This window comes from Tympanuchus pallidicinctus, unplaced genomic scaffold, assembly GCF_026119805.1.
Source record: "Tympanuchus pallidicinctus isolate F22 unplaced genomic scaffold, pur_lepc_1.0 scaffold7, whole genome shotgun sequence".
Classification (NCBI taxonomy): domain Eukaryota; kingdom Metazoa; phylum Chordata; class Aves; order Galliformes; family Phasianidae; genus Tympanuchus; species Tympanuchus pallidicinctus.
In genome coordinates, this window is record NW_026294791.1 from 26,261,688 (window position 1) to 26,286,543 (window position 24,856).

A 24,856-nucleotide genomic window follows, 5' to 3' on the forward strand; every position below is an offset into this window, starting at 1 on the left:
AGGATAATTTTTCTGTGGGGACCATATTTTGTGCTGTTGTCCTTTTGTAGAATGAATTGTTGGTTTTCCATTTGTTTTGGGTTTGATAGAGGTTATGTACTTTATCTTGCAGTCTATCCATAGATTTTTCAGTATACTTTTCCTGTTTTTTGTAGGATGTTTTGTCTACCAGCACTGCTGAAACCAGCATCACCACCAATTATGTGGTCTATGTCATAGACTTCTGCGAGTGAGCCCTGCGAGTGAAATAGCTTTTTGTTTTGTAAATCCTGTCCTTTGGAATGCAAAAAAGGGTTTTCTGACCACACAGAACTGCTTTGTATTCCCACAATCCCAGAGCTGAATTTGAGGACTCTAGCTCACTCAAGACAGATTTGCATTGTCTTTAGCTGCTCAGCGGAGTTACAAACCGCCCTGGCATCTCAGTGGGCTGCTTTTGGTCATCTGCATTCATGCTGGCACCGTTCATGTGAGGTGTCACCGGGTCTCCATGCAGATTGTAAATATGAAGTGTGCCAAATGGGTGCTCCGAACACACAGCATGCAGGTGATGGAAGTTAGGAAGATTGTTGTAGTCTGCTGCAGATCCCATCTTGCTGTGCACGAGCTGTGAGCAAATTACACACAGGAATCTCACTAATCGCATTAGAATTTGGAGCGTTTTGAGAGAGTTCTGAGCATTTCATTCTGTATATAGCTTGGAGCACTGCTTTATAAATAGTGCTATGTTTGGTTTGCAAACAGATGGCTAAGTAGCCAAAGCTTAGCTAGTCAAGCAGGGATGGTTTGCTTCTTAAAAGCAGTGTGGCTGCAGGGAATAAAGTAAGAGCTGGTTTGGCAGGACTTAAGATGTTGAACATCAGATCTTCTGCTTCACTCTGTAACAGATAAAAAGTGAAGCTGTTCTCTGCTCACAGTAACATCAGTCTGAGCATCAAAAACTATTTTGCAGCAGCAGAAAAGAGCAGCAGGACACATGCGTGCTGGGTTTTGTTTCCATTTGTGTGACAGAACTCTTGAAAAGCAAGGCTGTGCCCTTCAGAATTAAAATAACCATGGAAAGTTCTCCAAGAACTGTTGCATGCTACTTCTGATCTAACTAGGAAAATAAAGTCAGGAAGCACAGACAGGAAATGCAGGAATTCTTGGCTATCTTGGTTCTTTTGCTTTAGAAACATATATGTGTTTATATGCTTTTACCCATAGTAGGAAGTCGAGAGAGAGTTCATGATCTTATTACTAAGAACTTTCCTGTGAACCTGAAGAATCTCTCAGGAGAAAATGTAATGCTGCTTGAGAACTGAGGCAGAAAAGAGCTTTGGAATGAGAGTAAGGCTCTCAAACATTCCTTCAGATGTTGCAAGCAGCTGGATTTTTCACATAACACGCAATTTTGTCATGAAGGTGGTAAAATCCAAGCAAGACAGATGTTCTTTTCCCTCCACCCCCATTCTGTGGTCAGGAACACTGCTGAACTGCTGCTCTAGCACCTTCCCTGCTGCTGAGGCTTCTGATTCCTCTACTGGCCAAACTGTTTCTCAGTCAGTAGAGCTGTGGAAATCTTTTTGCCAGCTGCAGAAGTCTACAGAGCTGTTACTCTCTGCTCCCCCTCATGAAACTTAGCAAGCCCCTTTCTCAGGGAACAGACAGAGCATAGCTGTGTTTGGGTGCTCAACTTCATGCATGTGTTTGGGCACTCAACTTCTAAAAGCATCAGTTGCTCCAAAACTTTCCTCACATTCTATGATTATTTCAGATTTAGTCTAGTAGATCTCATTCTAGTACAGTGTAGTAATTGTAAGTCAGAATGTTTGACAGTAGGCTACTTCATGATTTTAAGATTATCTTCCTGTAGAAAATACAGAAACAAAATATGCTAAATTCATGGTTCTGGGAAGGAGACTGTGTGTTTTGTGGATTTGTGCAGAGAAATATCAACTAAATCTGATACCATCTCAATGTCAAATCCGTTTGAGGTGTCCTGGAAGCTTTTCCAGCTGTCTGCTACTCAATGTGATCATTCCTATAAGTTCCTATTTCAACCAGCAAGCTAAGTGTCCATTGACAATACCATGCCAAAGAGAGATAAAGACTTCAGAACTCTCTAACAGGTCCCTGAGATGAGAACTGAGAAGAATGGAAGGCTAGAAGAATGTAGTGAGAGATGATGGAGTGGCTAGGAAGCAATATTTGCTTTGAGAGGCAACAGTTGATGCTGATGGAATGATCCATGTTGGTCATCAGAGAGCATGTTCAAAAAATGTGGGCTTTTTGGTTCTCTTCTCACTCCTGACTTAAACTCATATGATATCTGAGCTGTTTTGAACATCCTTTTGTGAAATACCCTCAGGAAACTCGTCGCTTTTTGACTAAACAATAGAACCACCACCTTTGGGTGCTGGGATGGAAACTGAACGCTCACTAAGTGGTACCACTGTTTGCTCACAAGGCTGTGTGTTAATGAAGGTGAGACTGAGTGATTTCCCATGTATAGTGATCACTTACAAACTGCTTTAACTTCTTTCTTGTAAGCTTGTTTCTGTAGTAGCATGCTGACCAAAAGAGCAGGGTGTTTTTTGGAGGCATTGTGTGGGTGGCAATGTCTTCTTGCAGCTGAAGAAATATTTGAATTCCCAGGTGGAGCATCTTTCCTTTAAGAAATTTGAGCCTTCGAACTTAAGGCTTGTTTTGTTACCAATGACTTTTGCTAGCTTCCAGCTTCCTGTTTTCCAGCTGTGGCACTGTTGTGTATTACACAGACACAGTCCAATGCCTAAGGCATTTACAGACCTACTATAAAGCCACTAAAAAGAGGCTTCTATATAATTACTGCTTTCCACAGTTTGTTAACCTGAGATTTCAATGTTTTGTTGAATAATTAAATCTCCAGTTTCTGAATGTGTGAGTGTCAGTATCCTCCTAAAACAGAAGAAATGGAGGTGGGAGTTAGGCAGTATGTCCAGTTTCTCCATATGGAAAATGAATAAGATGAAACAGAGAGGAGCATGACATTTATGCTTTGGATTTAAAGCAATGATCACAGACCTGAGCATTCTTTGTAAATGTCACTGAATAAGCATTTCGTAACAATTTAAAGTAATTTGAAGTATTTGTTTGATGGCTTTTATGGGGAAAAAATATGTAAAGAGACTACAGTGCTTCTGTATAGAAAAAAGACCAGAATTAAAAATAAAAATCTCTAGGATGTTCAAGTTTAATCATGGAATCATAGAATGGCTTGGATTGGAAAGGACCTCCAGGATCATAAAGCACCAACCTCCCTCCAACACGCAGGGCCACCAACCTCCACATTTCATACCAGCCCAGGCTGCCCCGGGCCCCATCCAACCTGGCCTTGAACACCTCCAGGGATGGACGGGGCATCCACAGCCTCTCTGGGCAGCTGTTCCAGCACCTCACCACTCTCATAGAGTAGTGACATCCAACCTCAGTCTTCCCTCCTTAATCTTCCCCTTAATGACTGTGACTTAAAACGTTAGTTCTCTTACTTTTCTTACAAGAAATGCTTTTCTTTAGAATTTTTAGACCAACAGATACTAAAAAATGCATTTGATAATGGCTAAGGAGTCCATTATCTATTTGGTTTCCCATTTCATTGCTGACACAATAGATGTAAGTTGTCTAATTACACTGAAGTTTCCCAAAGTATATGACGGCTCAGTCTGTAGAGCATGCAAACGGTATGTTAGCAATTTTCATTTGTTTCTTACGAGTTTCTGAAGATCACTTTTGAATAGGTTTTCTTTGGCATGCAGACTTGAGAGAGGGAAAGAGAACAGAAGGGAGCACAGAATTGTGAAGTGGAGTGTGATGATGGTGATCAAATCTCCACATGGAGATGGACCAAATCTGCAATCTCCATAACTTAGAAAGTTAAGGAAATCCAGGGGGTTCTTCCATCTGCAAAGGAAACAGCCACTGCTGCCGGTGGTTTCATAGCTTAAAGGTTGAACTCGAGTGAAAATGTTTGGATTATGGAGGGAGAGAAAGGAAGACAAATGCTGTGTATAACCTCACGGAAGGAAGACTTTATGTTGTTCTCTTTCTGATGAACAGAGGGTTTTGTCTTTTACCAATTGTACTGTTAGCTACAGATGACTGTCATGGGGCTGCTTTGGTTTTGTGAGGCAGAAATTGGGTTAGATGAATTTGATCAAATTTAGAGACTTAAAACACCTGCAATTAATAGTGTAAGAAAGGTTTGTACAGAAGCAAACTAAAAAGAAAAGGAAAAGTATGAAAGTGAATCAAATAGTGATTAGCTAATGGAAGAGGTAATAAAACATCCATGAGTATAAATACATCTGTATTCTTAGCTGACCTCAGAAAATCAGATAAGCATTATTGCCAACACTACACTTAAACATAGATGAGGTTCTATATTAATTCAGTCATTAAAATTTTGAATTTCTTATGTAAAGATTGCTTGGATAATTGTCTTTGATGGTAAGAGATCTTGTAGAGCTTCATGCCCTGAATTCCAGCAGTGAGCTGACATCTCTTGGAAGAATCCTACCAGCCTTCCCATTGAACCACTTGGCAAGATGATGACAACAGGATGTAATTTTAGTAAGTTTAATGGCTTTGTTCCTGTGAGCTCTTGAGCCTCTAGAAGTGCAATATACAAAAGAAAAAGCAGTACATCCAGATGAGCAATAAATGCTACAACTGGGAATAAAAGACTGAATATTGATGAGATCAGAAAATAAATAACTTTTTGTATAGGGAATAAAGTAGTTGTGAACTGAAAGGGTGAGTGGAGTGACTGAAACAGACCAGTAGAAGCTGAATATTTATGAAGCAAGAGTGGGACTACAAATACTAAGTGCAATGGTAAGGTAGAGATAGAGGGATAGGAATTTTGAGGCCTGTAGAGATAGAGGGATAGGAATTTTGGGACCTAGACAGGTCAAACAATGAATTCACGCATTTTATTTTGACAGAAGACCTATTGCTTTTAACTGTGATGGCTGTGGGGTCATTTTCACCCAAAGAAGATGGTGGAAAGACCTAGAGATGGTTGGAAGAAGATAGACAAAGTATGCAGCAAGTGAAAAAGCAGAGAAACACCACACTTGTGAACACAAAGAATTTAGCATGGCTTAAGAACGGTTTAGGTAGAAAAGGTGCAGCTGAAGGGTGTGTATTCAATCTGTCTTCCCAGAAAGTGAGATTCTATTTGGACATAGTGATTTAATGAGGGTAATTTTCATTCAGGGATGAGAAATAAACAGGATAATCTGAGATGAACACACAGGCAACGAAGTGTGCCTTAAAGAGCTTCTACTTTTACAGCTATGTTCAGGTGAAATTACAGTCCTGCCTCATTCTCATTATTGTCTACCAGACAAAAACAGACAAGCTGTGATGGCTGAGATGCAATACAGGGAGGTTTTGGAGGCTGAGGCTAGGCCAGAAGGATTGAAAATATGTTGATTGATTGTCCTTAGAGAGTAACCTCCCTGATTTACTGTTCTTCACTTGCTGCATCCGCAAAATGTCCTCTCTAAGTGCTGTGTTTCCTGGCTCCTTGGTATTAGCCTTAGGGAATCTGTGTGTTGTAAACACTGTGCTGTGTGTCTTATGATTTTTTACATTTGTGCCACAGCAGAGATGTGCAGTAATGTTTTATTCAATTACTCAGTTTTCTAAAAGTGCCATTTTAAAACTGTTTCTTAAAGATGACCAGGTTCTGAATTTGCTGCAGCTCCCTGCAGCCCAAGGAGCCTGCTTATTTAACTGACATGGCTGGCTGAATTCAGCAGATGCTTGTCTCTCTTAAAAAACAAAACAAAACAAACAAACAAACCAACCATTCCTTTAATATTATTTCTCTCTTTACACTGCTAGAATCATTATTGCATTTATCCTTAACCTTTTTTTTTTCCTTTGGGCAAGATGACATGAAACCAAGCCACCAGAGAATCTGGGGAAGTTCATAACAAACGAAGTAATGAAAACATTCTGACCTCCCCCAAACGATCTGTCTCCAAAACAAATGACAGGAAACACACTGTGGTACAGCACATTCTGGGCAAACCTCTCGCTTCTTGTTTTTGAAGAGCTTGGGAGAGAAAAATACTTCTTTGTAGTAGTATTTTTCAGCTTTTTGCTACCCATGAATTAATTGGAAACTGGTTGTAGAGCTGAAATGCTCTGAGTGCAGAGGTTATTTAAGAGTAGATGCCCATCTGCCAGCTGATTGAATCAGAAAACGCATTGATCCGGGATCCTAAACAACTGCTGTGCTGTCCTGCATGACCTGTGGATGCTAGCCAGTCTTCTGCTCTCTGTCAACAGAATGTTTGATGACTCAACCATTTAACAGCACTGGACCAGATAATCATCTGGATGTTGTAATATCCTTGCTTGCTTTTGAGGTCTACCCCAATGTCTGCTATCACAAGGAGAAAAGGAAAATTCGTACTGCTGAGGGGCATTACGTGCTCAGCCACACATCACCTGTCAGCAGACAGGACAGGAAGTGTCGGCCACCTTTCTTCATGGTTGGACAATCTTGGTTTGATGCTTGGGATTTCCACAGGTATAATTCAGAACTGTGGTGAGGCTTCACTTCTGCCCCAGCTTAGCCAGAACTTCAGTTTGCTTCTGTCGTCTGTGTAAAGTGAGCCTTCTAAATAGGCCACAAGACTTTTGAACTCAAAATACTATGCTTTGTTAAATCCAAGTACACATGGAATCTAAAAGCAATTAAGCTGTTGGCTTAAGAGTGACTAGGTAAGACTGGGGTGAAGGAATGATTTATTCGCAGCTCTCTTACTACCCACTGCATACAGAGAGCTCCTCTTTGAGGCTTGAATGTCTTGTTTTCTGCTATATTTGGCAGTCTCTGATCTGCAAGTTCATTGCTGTTTGTTATGGCCATTCTGCTGTGATTTCCATTCTGGAAGCTTCTCTCTTCTGAGCATGCAGCTTCTAGCATAGGATCAAATCTCTTTCCTGAAGACAAAAGTAATAGATTGTGCCCCCCACGCTGATGTGTGAAAGGAGGAGGGAGGCTGCAAACCCTAAATACTACTCTTCATGTCCTCTTTAAAATGAATGGCAGCAGCCCACGCAGCCAGCGCTGCTGTCTGTGGCTCAGTTGGATGGCTTGTTATTGTCAGAGTGCTCATTTCAAGTCCAAACTTAAGGCCTTGTTTCTACAAAATGGCAAAGTGGGCATCTTTGCATGGACATGTGGCAGCATTCAGATGTGCACATGTGAGACCCTCTTATCATCACTGCCCCAGCAATGCCAGAGGCGGGAAGATAACTCAGCACTGTCTCGGTCCTTTTTAGACTGACAAAAGATGAGATGGCTGTTGCAAAATGTCAGCTGCTTTCACCTTTCATAACTGTTTATACCTTTTAACAGCGAGTAGCTTTGAGCAGCTTTTTCTGTTTGCACTAATCAGTGCTGAATCCCTGTAAACAGCTGCCTGGTGTTTCAATTTGTTTGCATGCACATCATATCTAGATTTTGGTGTGTGCTTTCTCGTTTAGTTTTTGCTTTCCTACATAGCATACATCTTATGAAAGACATCTGAATGTCTCTTTTAAAAATATTTTTTATTTCCTAATTATTTTTAATTTCCCAAAATGAAGGTGAAGAGTTGCTGGAGTTCAGTTCACTGCTATGCTGAGGGCAGCCTGTAGTTTCTGAAATGCTGAGGTGCTGCATGCTTTTCGTTTACACCGTTTTGTATCTTGCTGTTTTGACACGAAGGATTAAGTGTTAGTGTTACCTAAGTATGCTAAATCTGCAAATCTAAGCAGGAGGATAGCTGATGTTTTAACAATATCATGTTGTAGGGAGCTGGCAAATTTGCCTCCTGAATTTCACGTCCCTTTCGTAACAAATCTAAAAGATGAGAATGTAGAGTACTGGATCAGTATGTTCTGCACACGATGGAAGACCAATCGCTGGAGTGTCTTCCATAACAGGTTATCTCCTGGAAGCTGCGATACATCTGATGTCATTCTTTCTGCTCTAGGATCAAACTGAGAGTGCCCCGCATTGGCTGCCTGTGTGTGCTGTGACGGAGATGTTCACTGTGGAAGCAGCTAAAAACCTGGAGATCATTTGGCAGCTGGACCCAGCAGATGAGCAAATGTGGCACGTGATCTATCAGATCCCCAGGCCGCCAGCAGCGGGCATCAACCTCATGGCTACTAATGGAAGGTGAGCTTGACGCTCTGGGGTGGGGGGCACTCAGCACCTCTGCCCCCAGGGACACCAATCCCCCAGACAGCAGCTTTGAGCTGTCAGCTCCCAGCTCACAGAGGCTGCAGAAGCCCAGAGCTAAAATCAGCGGGAGAGGTTTTTTCCAATGCGGAAAAGGAGCTTCAGGCTTTTGTCTGAGCATATGTGAAACTGTTGTATTCAGAGTCTGCTGTAGACAAATCACTGCCTGTTTCCACAGGAAGTATGAATGGCTCTCAGTAATAAAAGCTGTCATCGCCCGTTCCAAAACACAATGACTATAAAAGAAAAGATAATCTAGATTTATTTTGGGCAAACCTCTTCATCAATGTCTCTGGAAATAAAACAAAACTCTTGGCTGTGCTGGCACCCCTCTATTGCCCCTTGTTTACACATCCTATGAGGCAAAGGAAAATGAACACACCTGTGAGCTGTTGCTAGTTTAGGAATGAAATGAAGGACAGCTTGCTCCTCCCTGGAGACATTCAAAGCCAGGCTGGATGGGGCTGTGAGCAGCCTGTTCTGGTGGGAGGTGTCCCTGCCTATAGCAGGGGGTTGGAACTAGAAGGTCTCTTCCAACCCAAACCATTCTAAGATTATATGATTCTAAGTCTTTCCATTTTGACAAAAGAACTTGTTTCTTTCCTGAATTGCTTTCTTGCTGTTACCAGTCTGCCATTTCAGTTACCCAGCACAAATGCAGCTCTGTAAAATATTGTGCTTTAGGGGATTTACTGCAAGTTGTGTGATTTCTTTTTTTTTTTTTTTTTCTTAATAAAGAATTTGGTTTTCAAGCTTTATGGCCTGTACCTAAATTGTATTTAGATTTTGAAGCCATCTATTGTTAGCTTTGGTTGTAGGAAGTATAAGACATTCTGAAGGAATCTCGTCTAAAACCATTCTCTGCCAAACAAATTTCAAATTACAGAGCTTGGACTCAGTGGGGATTTTTCTTTGTTGTCTAATAAGCTGTGCAAATAGGCCCTGCTGCACTGGTTTTCTGTCTATGCCAGGCAGTACTTCGTTGCTTTGCAGCCACCCACTGTCCTGGTGCACGCTGCGTTGCACTTCACAGCGCAGCAGCTGACAAGCTCTTTTGCTGATTCAGATGGTGTGGGAACACGGGATACCTTTTTCAAGACTGGTGTGATGCTGCTTGCACCCAGCAAACCTCAAGTGAACTCGGAATTGTGAAGCGTGCCCTTTATCTGAGGCAGTGTTCATTTACATTCTCATTCTGAAATAGTCACACTTCATTATTCCAAAAACACGTGAAAAAGATTTTTTTTTCATTAGGATTCTTTGGATCTGTAGCCTGTGCATTCCAACTGGAGTGCTTATTCAGAACCAGTAATTCGCTGGATTTACAGGGATGTGGGGGGTATTTCAGTGTTTGAGAAACATCTAAAGCAAGTCCAGCATTTTTTGTATTTCTTATTAAGAGTTCTTAAAAACTATGTGAAGTTGAAGCACTGTTTTCCTTTAATCAAAACTGTTAAAAGCCAAATAACACATGGAGCTTAGATGTGTTGCTGTGAATTGCAAACGTCTTTGATGTCGTGTTTTAGTGTTCATCTCTGAACATAAGTCTTAAATTAATTTGGAACGTAGATCTTCTGCACTGTGTGGTGTGCTAAACTCCCCAGCCCTGTCTGTTGATGTAGACAAGTGTGTAGGCTGAAGAATGGTTGCTCATGGCTATCACTACTGCTGATGCCCAGCCTGGGGACTGGAACAGCCTTCCAAGAAACCAGAAGAGATGGACATTGAGAGATGTATTGTAGCATTAGCCACTTTCTCTTTTCACAGCTATATTTATTGTATCCAGACAAAACTTGCTTCTCTTGGTTTGTCCATCAAACTTTGTCTTATTCCAGTTGGCGTTATCACAAGTCTGGAAACCTGAAGCAGATGCACAATGTTCTTAAAGAGAAATAAACTTAGTAATTTCAGTATCAAGTTAACAGGTCTTAAAAATGATCTAATATCTGTTAAAGCTTTCAAATTTTCTCCCTAGCTGTTACTGATCTTCAGAAGAAGTCAGCATTTAAACAAGAGGCAGGAGATGAATGCAAGGTGAGCACAGAACAGCTGTGCAGAGCTAACTCAAGTGATGGCAAATACATTTGTTTTTTTTTTATACTCTGGCTGAACACAGTCCTGTGAACAGCAAAAGATATGCAGCCATGCTTTCTATTGTGATGAAGGAATTTAAGATCAGGTTTCAAGATTGCAAAAAAAAATCATGAATTTTTTTATTTATTTGCAGCTCCATTTTCAGTTGGCATAAATACATGATCTGTGAATCTTAAAGTGGAATGTATAGAGTTGCAATGCAGAATGTGATCGTGTCTTTTTACCAAGCTTTTGTAGGAGAGAAACATCCCTCTCTTCACAGCCACACTTTGTTTGTGTCACCACTTTTTGGCAGTGCATCCACTTGTGAACAACTGTAATCGAGATTGAAGACAAGAAGAGTAAGATTTCATCAGAAATCTCTGATGAGCATTCTGGTTAACTTTGTTTTATCTTTTATGAGGGCTGCTTTGAAAGTAATGCATCCTGTGGTACTACTTTGACCCATGACATCAGAAGCAGATGGTGGTGGTATGGCAATAGAGATTGAACCTTCTGCCAGTATCCCAGTATGTGTTGTTACTGTGTAACAGACGGCAGCAGAGGGGCAGCCTGACACAGTGGCATCTGACGTGGAGGTGCAGATGAAGGAAAGATGTACCATTGAATTCCTCCATGCAAAAAAAAAAAAAAAAAGGCATTTGTTGATAGTTGGTGAATGTTTATGGAGACCAAAGAGTGGATGTGAGCACAGTGAGGGGTGTGTGGTGCATTTCAACAGTGGCGACAGTGACAGGTGACAGTGGGTCACCTCTGCTGGTGTAGATTGTTACAAGCATGGCATGCAGGCTGTTGTTCATCACTGGTGATAATGCATGGCTAATGTTGCTGACTGTTGAAAAAGTGTTGAAAAATGGCTACCTGGAAGTACTTCCTGCATTCAAAGGCCATTGACAGTATTGGTTATGTGCAACAAAAAGGCAGGCAGCGCTGGCACACGCTAACTCTGAGATCGCCTTGTTCAAACTCTTCCTTTTTAAAGAAAAAAAGTCAAAAAAGGTAAAGTAAAAGATAAACTCAGAACCACCTTTTGCCAGATACGAGACCATACAACATGTAACCTGAACAAGGGTATATGTGCAAGTGAATGCATGCATTTAGATCCACGCTCACAGGCTTTGTATTGGTGAGGTGCAATTTACTGAAGCGTGATTTGAAAGTTTGTTGCTGCAAATTTCTGATTCAACCTTTCCCCTTATGGCAGTGCCACGTACAGTGCTGATGTTGACACTCTTTTGAGAAACAGAAGAAAAATCACAACAGGAGACTTTGAGGGGAGAGGCCCCACTTACTGTAGAGGCCATTATGGACTGATTTTGTGCTGAATTAAGGTATGTTTGGTTAAACTGATTTTTCACTGAATTCCTGTTGTACTGCATTCCAGTTGCACGGCATTTTTCCCTTGGTAGTAACTGATGAACTATACTCTGCTGCTTATTTTCACACATTGAAAGCTTTTAATCCAAGTAAACTTTTTCTTTCCTAGCCTTGACTAAGGATCACTGGTGAGGACTGCGTTAGAGCTGCAGTTCATAAAGATGGACATAAATTATAACAGACTGCAGTGGTAAGATCTAATCATAAGGTCTCCATTAACTGGGGTGTAAGATGATAGCCATGTATTCTCCCAGGAAAATGATCTTGTGGCCTCGCTCAAGTTACCAAGTTGCTGAGGTAGAGAACCCACAGGAAAATCTCTCAGCTATATGGAAAAAAATGAGCACCACTTCATAGATCTGAGCATACAAAAAAAAGAAAAATAAAAAATAAATTAAATTTTCATATTTCAGCACAATTTAAAAATTGCCTGCACCATCGTTTTCCTTAGCTGTTTGCAAAGGCTACTAACTCTTTCCAGATTCCAGGACTGCATTTTGGAAAAGGAATTCCAAGTTTTCCTCCCACTCTGAAAAACAATGACAACAAAAAAACATTCATAAAGGCTATGCTGGAACACAGATGAAGAATTGCAGTTTTTCCCAAGAACAACTGAGCTCCTGACCCATAGTCAGTGGCTGCTGTGTAATTACCCATCATTCCTCTTTCCTTTTCCTAAAGGAATTGATTACTCAGTGTAGACAACTTTTGTGGTTTTTTTTGTTTTGGCAGTGGGGTAAGGAGAGTAAGAGTTGTCCCAACTGCGTCAGCACTCTTTCCAATGACAGAAATTGAAAGACACACACTGCAAGAAGGAAATTCTCAGCCATCATGAGCTTAAAGAATAACTACATATTTGGTCACGTAGCTCCATGCCAACCAGTGCTGTGAGGGTAGTTGTTGCCCCCAAATTCCCAGCTAGGGATGGAGAACAAAAAGCTGAAAGTCCAATACTGCCTATGTAAAAAGAATACACAGTAGTACATAGGAGTTTAAGGAGGCTTCAACAGAAGAGTAAAAGATAACAATAATGGAAATGCTAAGTCATGGCATGAAGCAGTGATGGAGCACCTGGTGGGAAGGCAGGGCCAACCCAAGGGAGCTCAGGTGTATGCAATGAACCTGAGTGACCAGAAGGGATGGAGCCAGGATCCACCCCTTTTCTGACCTCATTTAAGGGTTGGCAGTGGAGACAGGGGTATCTTGCTGGAGATCGCTATCTAACTGAGGCCTTCTGAAGGTAAGCAGCTTCTTTCCTTTTTTTTCTGTGCCTTTGGTTGTTGCATTTGTGCAAATCCTCACTTAATGCAGCCTAGGACTTTGCTGCTCTGCTGTCACTGCTGTGCTTTCTGTTGTGTTACAATAACTCAATTTTTTTTTAATATTCTTTATTGTGAAGTATCTTAAAACATAATTCCTCTTTGACTGATTGCCTGTTTGCACACTGTTAGTACTGATAACTCCACAGCAATACCATTTTAGTTGATTATTCCTTTTGACTTAGGTTGTTCAAACTGACTGCTTGCTACATTCTAATACTACTCAATGTAAATTTTAACTGAAGTTAGACATTAAGATTCTGGGCTCTGACTCAACAGCTCAACCCAATCCCAAGATTCTGGGCTCTTTGAAAACAAGCTCTGACTTATAAACTATGCTTTTCTACTGCAGCTGCTCTTATAAAATTTATACAGATAATGCTGGAAATATAGATGTGATAACAAGCTTCTCCCTTTCCATCACATCTATCAAGAGGCCACGATGCTGTAAGGCATTGTTACCCCAACAGCGGATGTGCAGTTCACCTACAGCCTCTGAGGTTACTGCAGATACATGACAGGGTGGGTCTATTGTAGCAGTATTTAGTTACACATGTATGTATTTTTACGTAGAAGCTCTCCTCCATTCAGTGCACTAAGAAATCATAGAATCACTAAGGTTGGAAAAGACCTACAAGATCACCCAGTCTAACCATCCACCTATGACTGATGATGTTCCTGAAGACATCTTCTACTTGTAATTTATAGTTATCCTCCTCCTTTACCAGCTGGGATTTGGGGCAGGAAAGAATTTGAAGTTTTAAGATCCTCCGAAGCCCATAGTGTGGGAACTGTATGAACACAACCTACTGAGCATAAAACTGCTAGAAAATCTCCCGACGCTTTCCACCACATCATACTTTCCACCACAAAATTATCAGTATTGATTTTATTTATTTTTTTTTATAGCCTTTGAGTGACTCAGGAATCTGGCAGTGTCCGAAGTGTGAGCTTTGCTCATGCATCTGTAGTGGGTGGAAGGGCAGAGTTAAGAGACTTCTAGTCCTGTAGAAAAATTCTCTGGAAACAAACTTAAGGAACTGGGTTGGAAGAAAGAGCTCATCATTACCACGTGCTGATCAGACCTCCAAAATCTCAGGACAGCCATATATAAAAGTTAGAATTAAAACGTATGTTATCTATTAATACAGGAATACTTTATGATAAGAAGCAAACGTGTGTTTTTACTTTTCCATGCCATATACCAAATGGGACACGTTGCCCAACAAAATTCTGCTCTCCCTGTTAAAATACAAATTTCTAGCCATATCAAGTCGTAATGAAGGGATTTATGTGCTTATTTTCATGAGGAGAAAAGATTTTTCCCCTGACGTTGTCAGATGTCCCATGTGCTTTCAGACATTAGATTTAATCCAGTTTCACACGTGAAATGTACATACTGTACACTGTGCTATGTGTAAGGCATCTGCATGTTAGCTGGTGGATACATGATGAAAGCTGCAGTTTCAAAGTAGTTAACAGCTTCTAAGCAACCTGGAAAATGACCTCCAGATTTCTCATAAAAAAAAAAAAAAAAAAAAAAAACACATTTTTAATTTTTTTCTTTTTCATTGAATAATTTGGCTTTAATTCTTAATTCTAAAGTGATGACATGGAATGTTTGTCCCACATGCACCTCTGTGGCGGCATAATGCTGCTGGAGGTGGGAACCTGTAAAACACTGTTAAAACACCAATGGAAGCAGAAGAGTTGGGCTGCTAAACTTGTGACTGGAAAACCAATCGCAGCAGTGAATCCAGTCTGATTCTCTTACAAGGAGAAGACAAAGCAGGAGACTTCCAGGTGGTCTCTGACTCTGGTGCAAATTAGTTTATTAGGTAACTGTAATCTGGTATAATGGTGTTGTCCTCATCAGCAACAAACACAAAAAACCCACCCTGCTTGAATTTTGTGTATGAAAGGCAAAAGCTTTTTTTTCAAGACATGGGTTTTCAAGCCTTTTTCAAGTCCCATTTGAACAACCAGTACCACCACAGCTACAGCAATCCCAAATAAATCAACTCTGCCTTCCTCGTTCTCCAGTTTGTAACCTGAATCTCAAGGAGCCAGGACAGCTTCAGACAGCTCACTGATGCGCGCGCACACACACACACACCCTTTCCCCAACTCCCCCCCAAAACCATTCGGGTCAGTTGAGACAACAGATGAGCGGTAGCACCGGTGTTTATTGTATGACCTTTTACAGCTGCCATAAAATGGCTCATCCTCCTCCCCCAGGGCTGATGCAGACATTTAGTTTGGCGAGTGGTGCTGGCAGGCTGCTTGCATGAGTAGCCAGAAGCTCTGCAATAGTTTTGGACCAGAGCGTGACTTAGATCATAACTGCATAAAGCAATAGTCTACCATGAAGGAACAGGAAGAGAAGAAAGGGAAAATAACACTGCACATCATCTGTAGCAGCCAGTGTTCTTGCATGGGTGTGCACTTGAGCATGCCAGCCTGTGCTAACAGAAGCTGGATGGCTCTATCATGCTGGTAGAGAATGGGTAAGTGTGATGGAACAGCCAGTGGGTTATGCTTTGTGGCCAGAAAAGCACAGGCCAAAAGCAGACAGCAGTGCAGTGTCAGAATCATTATCTGCATCCTGCACAGATCCTTCCCACAGCTGAGAGAACAGTGCCCGTCAAAGAGCTACTACAGGACTTCCAACTTGGTCAGGCAGTGCCTTTGGGAGGCAGCCAGTCCTGTGAGCACCTCCATGTGACACCCCTGTGCTGGGAAGCAGCACGGCACTGAGCCAGTTGCCACAGAGGTTTGCTTCTAAAGGGCTTTCCGTGCTTTCTATAGGAGCTTCTGTGTTGGTGTGCTTACAGCCCAATAGATCACAAAGAAGCTGGCACCCATAGGAGAGCATAAATGTCAGGGAGACGTGGAAGGAGCAACATAAGTTGCTCTTGTTTTAATGTAAACTAGCACAAATCTTGCAGAGAGATGTTCCTTTGCAAATATGAATAACTGCTAAAAGTCAGCATCAAGCAGTGGAAGAGTGGAGCAGAACAGAAGTTTTCATAGTACTTTGTTCACAGCTTTTGGAATAAAGAGTGCCTTGACCTGCAACAACTGTCTCAATAACACTAGACATACCAGTAGAGCTGGAAGAGGCAATCTTGAGTTGGGCTGAAAGCAGAAAGTTATTGCATTTGTGTTTGCTTGGAAGCAGATCCTGCATGCTCACTCTTGGCAATAACACAACAACATTTCAGTGATCTGAAAGCTGTTTACACATATGATACTTTAATGCTATTAACAATAACAACTTAGAAATGAAGTTCACTGCACAAATGATTGCTCTTTGCTGAGAGTTGCGTGCACGGTCTTCATCGCTCTGCATGCCCTGGTGGCATCACCTACTCTGCTGTTAAGAGGCTTTGCAATTTGTGAAGTAAGTTGTGATAAGGTGAGAAGGTAAGATAAGGTGAGAAAAGCAAAGTCAAGTCATTATGAGAAAAGTATTCTTACAAATTACAGGCTGGCATCTTGTAATCTGTATTCGAAGAGTGAGGCATAAGAAGTGAAGCAGACAGGTAAGTGTGAAAGAATTGTCATGCTTTCAAAGCCTGAAGAGTTGGAGATTACTCTTTCTTCCCTCACTCATGACAAAGTTCAAAACTTATTGAAACTTAGAAAAATAGTTCTACCTTGTAGTCTTTCAGATTATATTTGCTTGACAAAAGTTCCAAAGAATGTAGTTGTCACATCAGCTCGTAGGCCAGAGAAGCTTCCTAGCAATGAGATGTGGATTTGCTCAAAATACATTTTCAGTTTCATTGCACTTTAGATTGAAGTTTTTTTTGTGTGTGATTACCAAAACGAAGCAAGCTTCTCAATAGTTCTGCCATGGGTACAGCTCCTCAGCTCCATCTGTGAATGATAAAATGGTGCAAAAGATGTTGCATACTTCACAACTTCCAAAGCCTTGGAATTCAACCCAGCATCATCCAGTCCTTCACCAGGGTTGTCTTCCAGCAAAGCTATGCAACAGCCCCATTCCTCCAAGGTATTACCAAGCAGTTCTCTAGGAATATTTTCAAAATAAGAAGAGAATGGTTCAGCAAAGAGGTGGAGACTCTGAGCTGAGATCTGAGGTTGTTTGCAAGGAGCCCAATTTAGACAAAGGCCATATGTCAAAGTGAATATTTGCATTACTATTGTCACACACACACTCAAAGAACTACAAAGACAGACGTTCTTGCGTGATCTTGCGATTCAATTCCATATGATGTTAAAGTAGAAAAATTGTATTTGTGAAAATAGCATCTTCATATCCTGCAATTCTTTCCAGGCAGAGTATTTTTGAGTCTCTGAGCAATATATGTTAAAAATAGTGGCTGCATCAGGTAGCTATAGTAAGCAACATCTACAAATAAGTGACAGAAGAGTACGTAAGCTGTCCCAAGTGATAGTGCCTGAATTTGCATTTTACCAGACGATGACTTCGCTCATTGCCCGTGACACATCAAAGCTGTCTAAACAATGCAAGTAGCTTGTCTAGCTTTCCCATGCTGTATACCTTATTCTGAGTTGCTTCCAGCTTCCATGAGCCTCCAGTTTTCAGGTCAAAGCTTGCCAGGTTCATTCTCTATAAAGTTGACCTTAAACTCTGAATGGGGGCTGTACGAAACAGATGAGAGGAAAAGGAGTTACTGTAGACTTAAATATGGGTATGGTTGTTGGTATTTTAAAAAACATTGGCAGGGCTGCCAATCACTGGATCAAGTGCTAGACCAGGCTGCTCAGGGGTCCATCCAACGAGGTCCCTGGGGCCACCAAGTCTTCTCCTCATCTGCCCTCATTTTAGCTTCCCTGCAGCAAGAACTCAAGAGAAACTTGTGGAATCGTCATTCATCATTTTATGTCAGGCTGAACAATTTCTTCATTGAGTTAAGTGCTACTTGTACGCTGGAACCTGAATAAATTGGCAACGCCAACTGCATGATGTGTGGAGAACAACGCAATGGGAGAACATCTGCTGTCCCAACAGTGACCTGGAAGGAAATCTGACAGTGAGTACTGGGGATCAGTATGAGAAAAATGCTGTGTTAGTGTCTGTTCACTTCAGGGGACTAACAAAGTTATCTGCTATCTCTCTGCGCTGTGGTCCTCACTCTTTTTTCTTTGCAAATCCAGATGTTGTTACGCTGAGGCTTGGCCATGCAGCTTCCAGTGACTGAATAGCTGTTATTGCCCCTTGTCCTGAAAGATGGAATTTGTGAAAACTGGGGGCTCCTGTATTGGAGATGAATACTAGAAGAAGCTTTCAAGCCTCTATGATGGAAACCTTCTGCAGCTTGGTCCTTTGTGACTGACAGTCTGAGATCCAGGCAGGGCAAGAAAAGTAAACCAAAGCAACTTCAATGATTCTCTCAGATTAGCACAAGCTAAAAAGAACTCTCAGCCATTAACTGGAGGCTTACTGCACTTTGAGGTACTGCGTGCAGAATTAGATTTATATTTGCTTAAATGAACTGGAAGTCCCATGGAGGGATCATAGAATCACAGAATCACCAAGGTTGGAAAAGACCTCTGAGAGCATCCAGTCCAACTGTCTGTCTACCTCCAGTATTTCCCACTAAACCATGTCTGTCAGTACAACAGTTCTAAACGTTTCTTGAATACTTCCAGGGACAGCAACTCCAACACCTCCCTGGGCAGCCCATTCCAGCACCTGACCACCCTCTTGGAGAAGAATTTTTTCCTAAAGTCCAACCCAAATCTCCCCTGGTACAACTTGAGGCCATTAACGATTCTGACTAAGTTAAAATCATTCCATCCAATTCAACCGCTGTGCAACCAGCTTCATTGTAAGAAGAAAGACAAACGAGCATATAGAGTTAATCAAAAAGTATACAGAGTTAATCAAAGTCTGGTGGTGACTGATAAAGCAGCAACATCCGGTAAGGTGCACTTCCCTAATAATGTGCACCACCCAGGGACACGTAATGGTTTAAAATATGTGAAAATGCAGAAGTGAAAACCATCTATAAAATGTCAGACACAATTTTTGAGCTCTGAGAGCTGCGCTGAAGCGTTGATGACAACGGTATGTTAGGTATGTATCACAACATAAAGATGTTTATGTTCCGGAGTGTTTTGTTTTCTTAACCTTTGAAGTTCAGCAGTTCGGGTGGCAAAGCCTTGGTAGCCACAAGGCCGTGGTTGAAAAGGAGTGTGAAAAGTATTTAGAGAACTCAAAGCCAAAAATGGGACCAACAAAAAAGTACATTTCTGGTTAAACAAGCACTGGGCAGTGACAATGAGGTGCTATTTTAAGGAGTATTCTGTGATTTAAAACAACACAGAAAATAGCTTCTAAGAAGCACGTTCTGGTATCTCAATCTAAAATGTCGTTTCAATGCTAATTGAAATTTAACAGTCTTTAACCAACAGGAATCTGGGATGAAACTTTGCCAGAAGATAGAAGCAGGGGAGACTGACGTTATCATCACACGAACTTGTAGCCTATGCTCTGTGCCTTCTCCCTGCCACAAACAATTATAATTTTTTTTAAAAATATTTAAACACGATAAATCTTGATTTTTAACTTCTTGCAGTGATTTTAAAATGACTTGCTAATAGCTGAGGGTAATTAACGCACCTGAAAGGAATTATTAGATAAATATTGTAGTTGATCTACTTAAGTACTTCTAATTGAATTAAATGCTCTGACATAATAATTTTATTGAGCTCCAAAATGAAAGACATGAATAACAGCTGAAGGGAGTACAAATTTCCTATTTAGAGACCTACCAAGAGGACACGATGTACAGGATGAACCATCTCTTAGCAATCACTGCTTTTTTCTGAACAACTGGCTGTCCCTTTCTGATATTTCCTGCTGAACTGAGTAGCAGAGATGAAAACGTGGGCAGAATGTTGAGGTTTCCAGCAAGCGAAATGCATTTACAACTTGTGGGGTTCTCTCATGAGGTTCCAACACCCTGCTTTATGGTTTTATTTTTTCAGAATAAATTTTTTGTCCCTGAGAAATCACTATGACTTAGAGTCATAGAATCACCAAGATTGGAAAAGAGTCACAAGGCCACCCAGTGCAAATTCCAGTCTTCTTGCAGACCAGAGAATGGTTGTGCACATTTCCTCTAAGGATTGCAAGATGTAAGACCTAGCACTTCAAAGAAACGTGACTTGCCCTCTTTAGCTGAAGATTTGGGAGAGTAAACACAGCCCTGCTCCAGCCTCCACATGCAGTATCTTCTTTCCCACCAGACCCTCCTGGGTCTTTGGGGATATTCTCTTGACTCAGATGAGGAAAGGAAGGGTGAGAAACCAGAGTGCCGGCTTTTCTCCCAGCTTTTTGCAGCAGGAACTGTGGGTGCTCTTCAGAAGCTGTGCAGACTTATCACTTTGTTTATCTAGCAGCAATAGAAGGTTTAGTCATTGTACAAAATATGGGAGAGTCGTAAATCCTGGCAGTCCAGAGTGAGAGAAAGGGAAAACAGGAAATACAAAGCAATATTACTCAGTAATGGTACTGTGTTATCCCGCCAAGATTGTCCATGTTTGATAGAGGGATGATCTTGTTGTCAAAAAAAAAAAAAGCTTTTAGTGTTCCTGCAAACATCTACCTTGAGATGGCTGCGTGACAAACCTCTTGCATTTGTGGTTCATTTATGCTTTGTAGCTTTGCAGGGACCTTGTGGGGTTTAATAGCTGTAAGTTCAGAAGATTGTGCTCATTCCAAGTATTTTTGTTTTGCTCCTTGGCTACGAGGGCTGCACAGATTTTCCCCGAATTGCTTTGTGTAATTATTGAGTCTTTTACGGCAGCATTTTTTAAGTGCAGGGAATGTGTCTTCTGTCCTCTTAGCTGGTCCTTGTCTGGCAGCACAGGGGAGAACACAGTGAGCTGGGGAGCGCTGAGAGCAGAGATGATACGTGCTGATAGACAGCAAGAACAGATGTAGGTAAGAACCCCAAAAGCAGCTCTGTGGGGTCAAACTCCTTGCAGCTCCTTGCCATTCACTGTGTACTCAGCTCTGCTTCAATTCATTTGGAGCTTCAGAGGGAGAACAAGCAATTGGGATGATCTGTGACTATCCAGATCCCAAAATTACATGCTGCTCTTACCACTGTCCAGTGGGACACCCAGATTTGGCTCTTCTGGCATGACAAATTAAATGCACAAATCTAACTGCAGCTTGCTAATCATGACAAGCTATTTATTTAGCAGGAGACACACAAGCTCTGCTCATCCAAAATCAGTCATCTGAAAGATCAGCCTCCCCAGTGGACCGTGCCCTCCATTGGTCTGACCTTGGCTGTTTGGGAATCATGGATTTCTGGGATGAGGCTTCACAATGTTTGGTTTGGAGGAGCACTGGAACTGTGCTTAAAAAACATGAAGCTTACAATGGCAAGCTATTAAAAGATGAGTTGAATTAGGGTTGGTGTCAGCGTCCATCTTCTGTGACCAAAGGAAGGACAACAAAATAACTTTATACTATTAATAAAACAATGATCATGAGAAGACCCAGACTGGCAGACAGCACTATGAAAAAAAAGCACAAAAAAACAGGTTGTGACTATAAACAACAGATAAGAACCAACTGGGAAGAAAACGTCAGCCTAGAGCCACTGGCAAAAGTACTTATCCAGCTGTGTATTGCAAAAAATCTTGGGAATTTTGCTGGGAGCTCAGGAAGGATGTTTGTTAAACAACTTTTCTGTGGTCACACAGAACATCCTTCATGGTGAGATACCCAGGACCAGCCCCAGAACTCAGGCTGTGTGCTGGGATAGTGCTTTATCAGGCTTGGAAGATAATTCTAGAGGGAACGTTTTACAGTCAGGGTAAGCAGCTCCAGCTCATGCCTGTGAAGGATTTGCATAGCTGGGCAAGTCTCTGCTCTTTGCAGTATGCGGTGCTGGAATTTCTTGGTGGCAGAGTTGACATCAGTGGACCCAGTAGTGCAAAGACACTGAGCCTGAGGTTGTTCTTGGTGAATATGCAGCTACATATTAGAGATGTAATACCGTACAGAGATATGTTAACAGTGCCTTTGATGCCCTTCCATCCTTGCAGGCTTTGAGACTGTGTGAGCTACAAGGGAAGGAGCTTGAGGAACGCTTCATCTCCAAGAAGTTCTCTGTGTGTTTCAAGGCTGAGTTCACCCATCCACGCATGCGCTTATCCCAAGGCCATGCTATCAGTGGGCTTTACAGAGGCGGCAGCTCACTGTGGTGCAGGACAGGCAAGTGGAGGTCTCAGAGGAGGAAAGGAGCATAGTAAGGGCTATCTTGGATCCTCCTGGGCTCTCTTCCGCTGCCTAACGTAGGCTGCAAAAGGTTGCTGCTTAATTACAGCACAAGGCTACAGCACAGGTTAAAAAGATGGGGTAAAAATAAAAGGTAAACATCCCACGTGCTGGGAAACAGAGATTATGATCAGTGCCTCCACTAGACAGCCATTAGGCAAAAGGATGGGCTGTGTTAGAAGAGGAGAAGCTGCACAGTCCATTCACGTTTCAGCTTTTTCATGTTGGCACATTTCTTTGCCACATTACTGTCTTAAGAAGAGAGGAAGCATTCCAGGCCTGCTCCAGAAAAGAGATAACAAAATCGCAGGGACTCGTAAGAAGCAGATTTTACTTCCCAGAAGCATGCTCAGAGGTGTATTTACTCACCTTGCTGTAGCTGCTGCACAGGATTAATTGGGATGATCAGCAAAAGAGTGACTGGAAAGTCAGACGTAAAGAAAGCGCTTTTTGAAGCCATTTCTGCTTTCACAGCTATTGGTTTTCTATTTGGTTTTCTTCATAAGATTGCTGTGACTGCTTTTCTTTGATAGACAGAAACCTCACAGTTCTCTGATGTATTCTTGGCTTTTACAACTGCTGGACGAAGGTTGGACTGAAACCACAGCCATTTACCAAAACAATTCACAGGACTCCTCTACGCAGGATGGCTTTAAACCATAATGGAATATAGAATTGTGTTGCTTGTGCCCTTTTGGCGTTAGTTTTAAGTTCCACTTGTTGCATTACCAGTCTGTGCCGTCCCCACAGAAATAAAAGGTGAGGCGCTTTGGCTCTGCTACCACTTTTCTCTCCAGTTTCAGCCATGCCCACCCACAGAAATTAAGCACTGCCTTCGCTGCCATGAGGTGAAACGGGATGGAAATCAGCCGGTGTGCAGTGGTGGCCCCGCATTGCGGTCTGGGGGGCAGAGCGTCTGATGGGCCGTGGTGCGTTAATGTCAGTGGGATTGCGAAGCAAAGGGGACTGTGGGGAGGATGCTTTGATGGGCTCAGGGGTTCCAGTCATGTAGGGCACTAAAAGTAAAACACGGGTTGTGCATTTTAGACAGGTGCGAGCTTAATGAATGAAACTTGGCTCGGCTGAATGTGAGCCAGCAGTGTGCTCAGGTGGCCAAGAAGGCCAGTGGCATCCTGGCTTGCATCAGGAAGTTGCCAGCAGGGACAGGGAGGCGATTGTCCCCCTGTACTCGGCTCTGGTGAGGCTGCACCTCAAGTACTGTGTCCAGTTTTGGGCCCCTCGCTGCAAGAAAGACATTGAGGCCCTGGAGCAGATTCAAAGAAGGGCGACAAAGCTGGTGAGGGGTCTGGAGCACAGGACTGATGAGGAGCAGCTGAAGGAGCCAGGAATGTTCAGTCTGGAGGAGGCTCAGGGGAAACCTCACTGCTGTCTGTAACTACCTGAAGGGAGTTGTGAGCTGGGGGTCGGCTTCTTCTCTTGTGTGACAGTGATAGAACTATAGAGAATGGCTTCAAGCTGCGCCAGGGAAGATTTAGGCTGGATGTTAGGAAATACTGCTTTTCTGAAAGAGTGGTCATGCAGTGGAATGGGCTGCCCGGGGAGGTGGTGGAGTCACCGAGCCTGGAGGTGTTCAAGGAACGTTTGGATGTTGTGTGGAGGGACGTGGTTTAGTGAGAACTATTGGTGATGGGTGGATGGTTGGACTGGACATCTTGAATGTCTTTTCCAACCTTGGTGATTCTGTGATTTTGGAATATCCTGTGAAACGTGACTTGCTACAGAGGTGCGTAGCAAACTGCAGGCAGGAGCATGGGTTGGACGCCCACACCAAACACCACAGAAGACCACAGAACCGCGCGATCACAGCCCGCTTTCACTCCGCTCCGCCCGCTTCCCACGACCCCCACCCCTGACCTGCCCGCCCCCAACCCCAGCCCGCGGTGGGCCCCACCGGCACGGCCGCTTTAAGGCCGCCCCGCGGCGCATTCCACCCGGCCGGGCGGGGGGTGCCGCTCCCGGCCTGCCCCGCGCCGCCAGCCCCGCCCGCCGCGGCGCGGCCCGGCCCAGCGGCACAGCAGCCCCGCACGGCCGCGATCCGCAGCGGCCCCGGGCCGAGCCATGGGCGGCGTTGGCGGGCGGCGGGCGCTGCCGCGGGCGCTGGCGCTGCTGACCGTGCTGGCGCTGCCCCGCGGCGGCGGCGCTGCGATGGACGAGTGCTTGGAGGAGCGGAGCGGGCGGCCGCAGCGTTGCATGCCCGAGTTCGTCAACGCCGCTTTCAACGCCACGGTGGTGGCCACCAACACGTGCGGCACGCCGGCCGAGGAGTACTGCGTGCAGACCGGCGTCACCGGCGTCACCCAGTCGTGCCACCTGTGCGACGCCTCTCAGCCCCACCTGCGGCACGGCGCCTCCTTCCTCACCGACTACAACAGTCAGGCCGACAGCACCTGGTGGCAGAGCCAGAGCATGCTGGCCGGCGTACAGCACCCCGCCGCCGTCAACCTCACCCTGCACCTCGGTACGGGCCGTGCGGGGAGCGGGGAT

General features: G+C 43.2%; 1 protein-coding gene and 1 long non-coding RNA gene across 3 annotated transcripts in view; both read left to right on the forward strand.

Moving 5' to 3' along the window:
• The first annotated feature begins 1,690 nt into the window (after nucleotides 1-1,690).
• On the forward strand, nucleotides 1,691-23,130 carry LOC128072431 (uncharacterized). Of its 2 annotated transcripts, XR_008202245.1 has the most exons (9): nucleotides 1,691-4,590; nucleotides 4,965-5,160; nucleotides 5,920-8,206; nucleotides 11,568-11,694; nucleotides 11,850-12,980; nucleotides 13,435-15,832; nucleotides 16,549-16,604; nucleotides 17,879-18,083; nucleotides 18,208-23,130. It is a non-coding gene; the product is annotated as an uncharacterized LOC128072431 (long non-coding RNA). The 2 variants fall into 2 exon arrangements; XR_008202246.1 differs by having other exon boundaries at nucleotides 11,850-11,930; nucleotides 15,298-18,083.
• A 1,300-nt stretch (nucleotides 23,131-24,430) lies between these two features.
• LAMC1 (laminin subunit gamma 1) overlaps nucleotides 24,431-24,856 on the forward strand; it is a 49,984-nt gene continuing 49,558 nt past the window's right edge. The window contains exon 1 of the mRNA XM_052665662.1: nucleotides 24,431-24,830. Within this exon, the coding sequence (XP_052521622.1) occupies nucleotides 24,431-24,830 (400 nt within the window). The remainder of the gene's footprint in view (nucleotides 24,831-24,856) is intronic.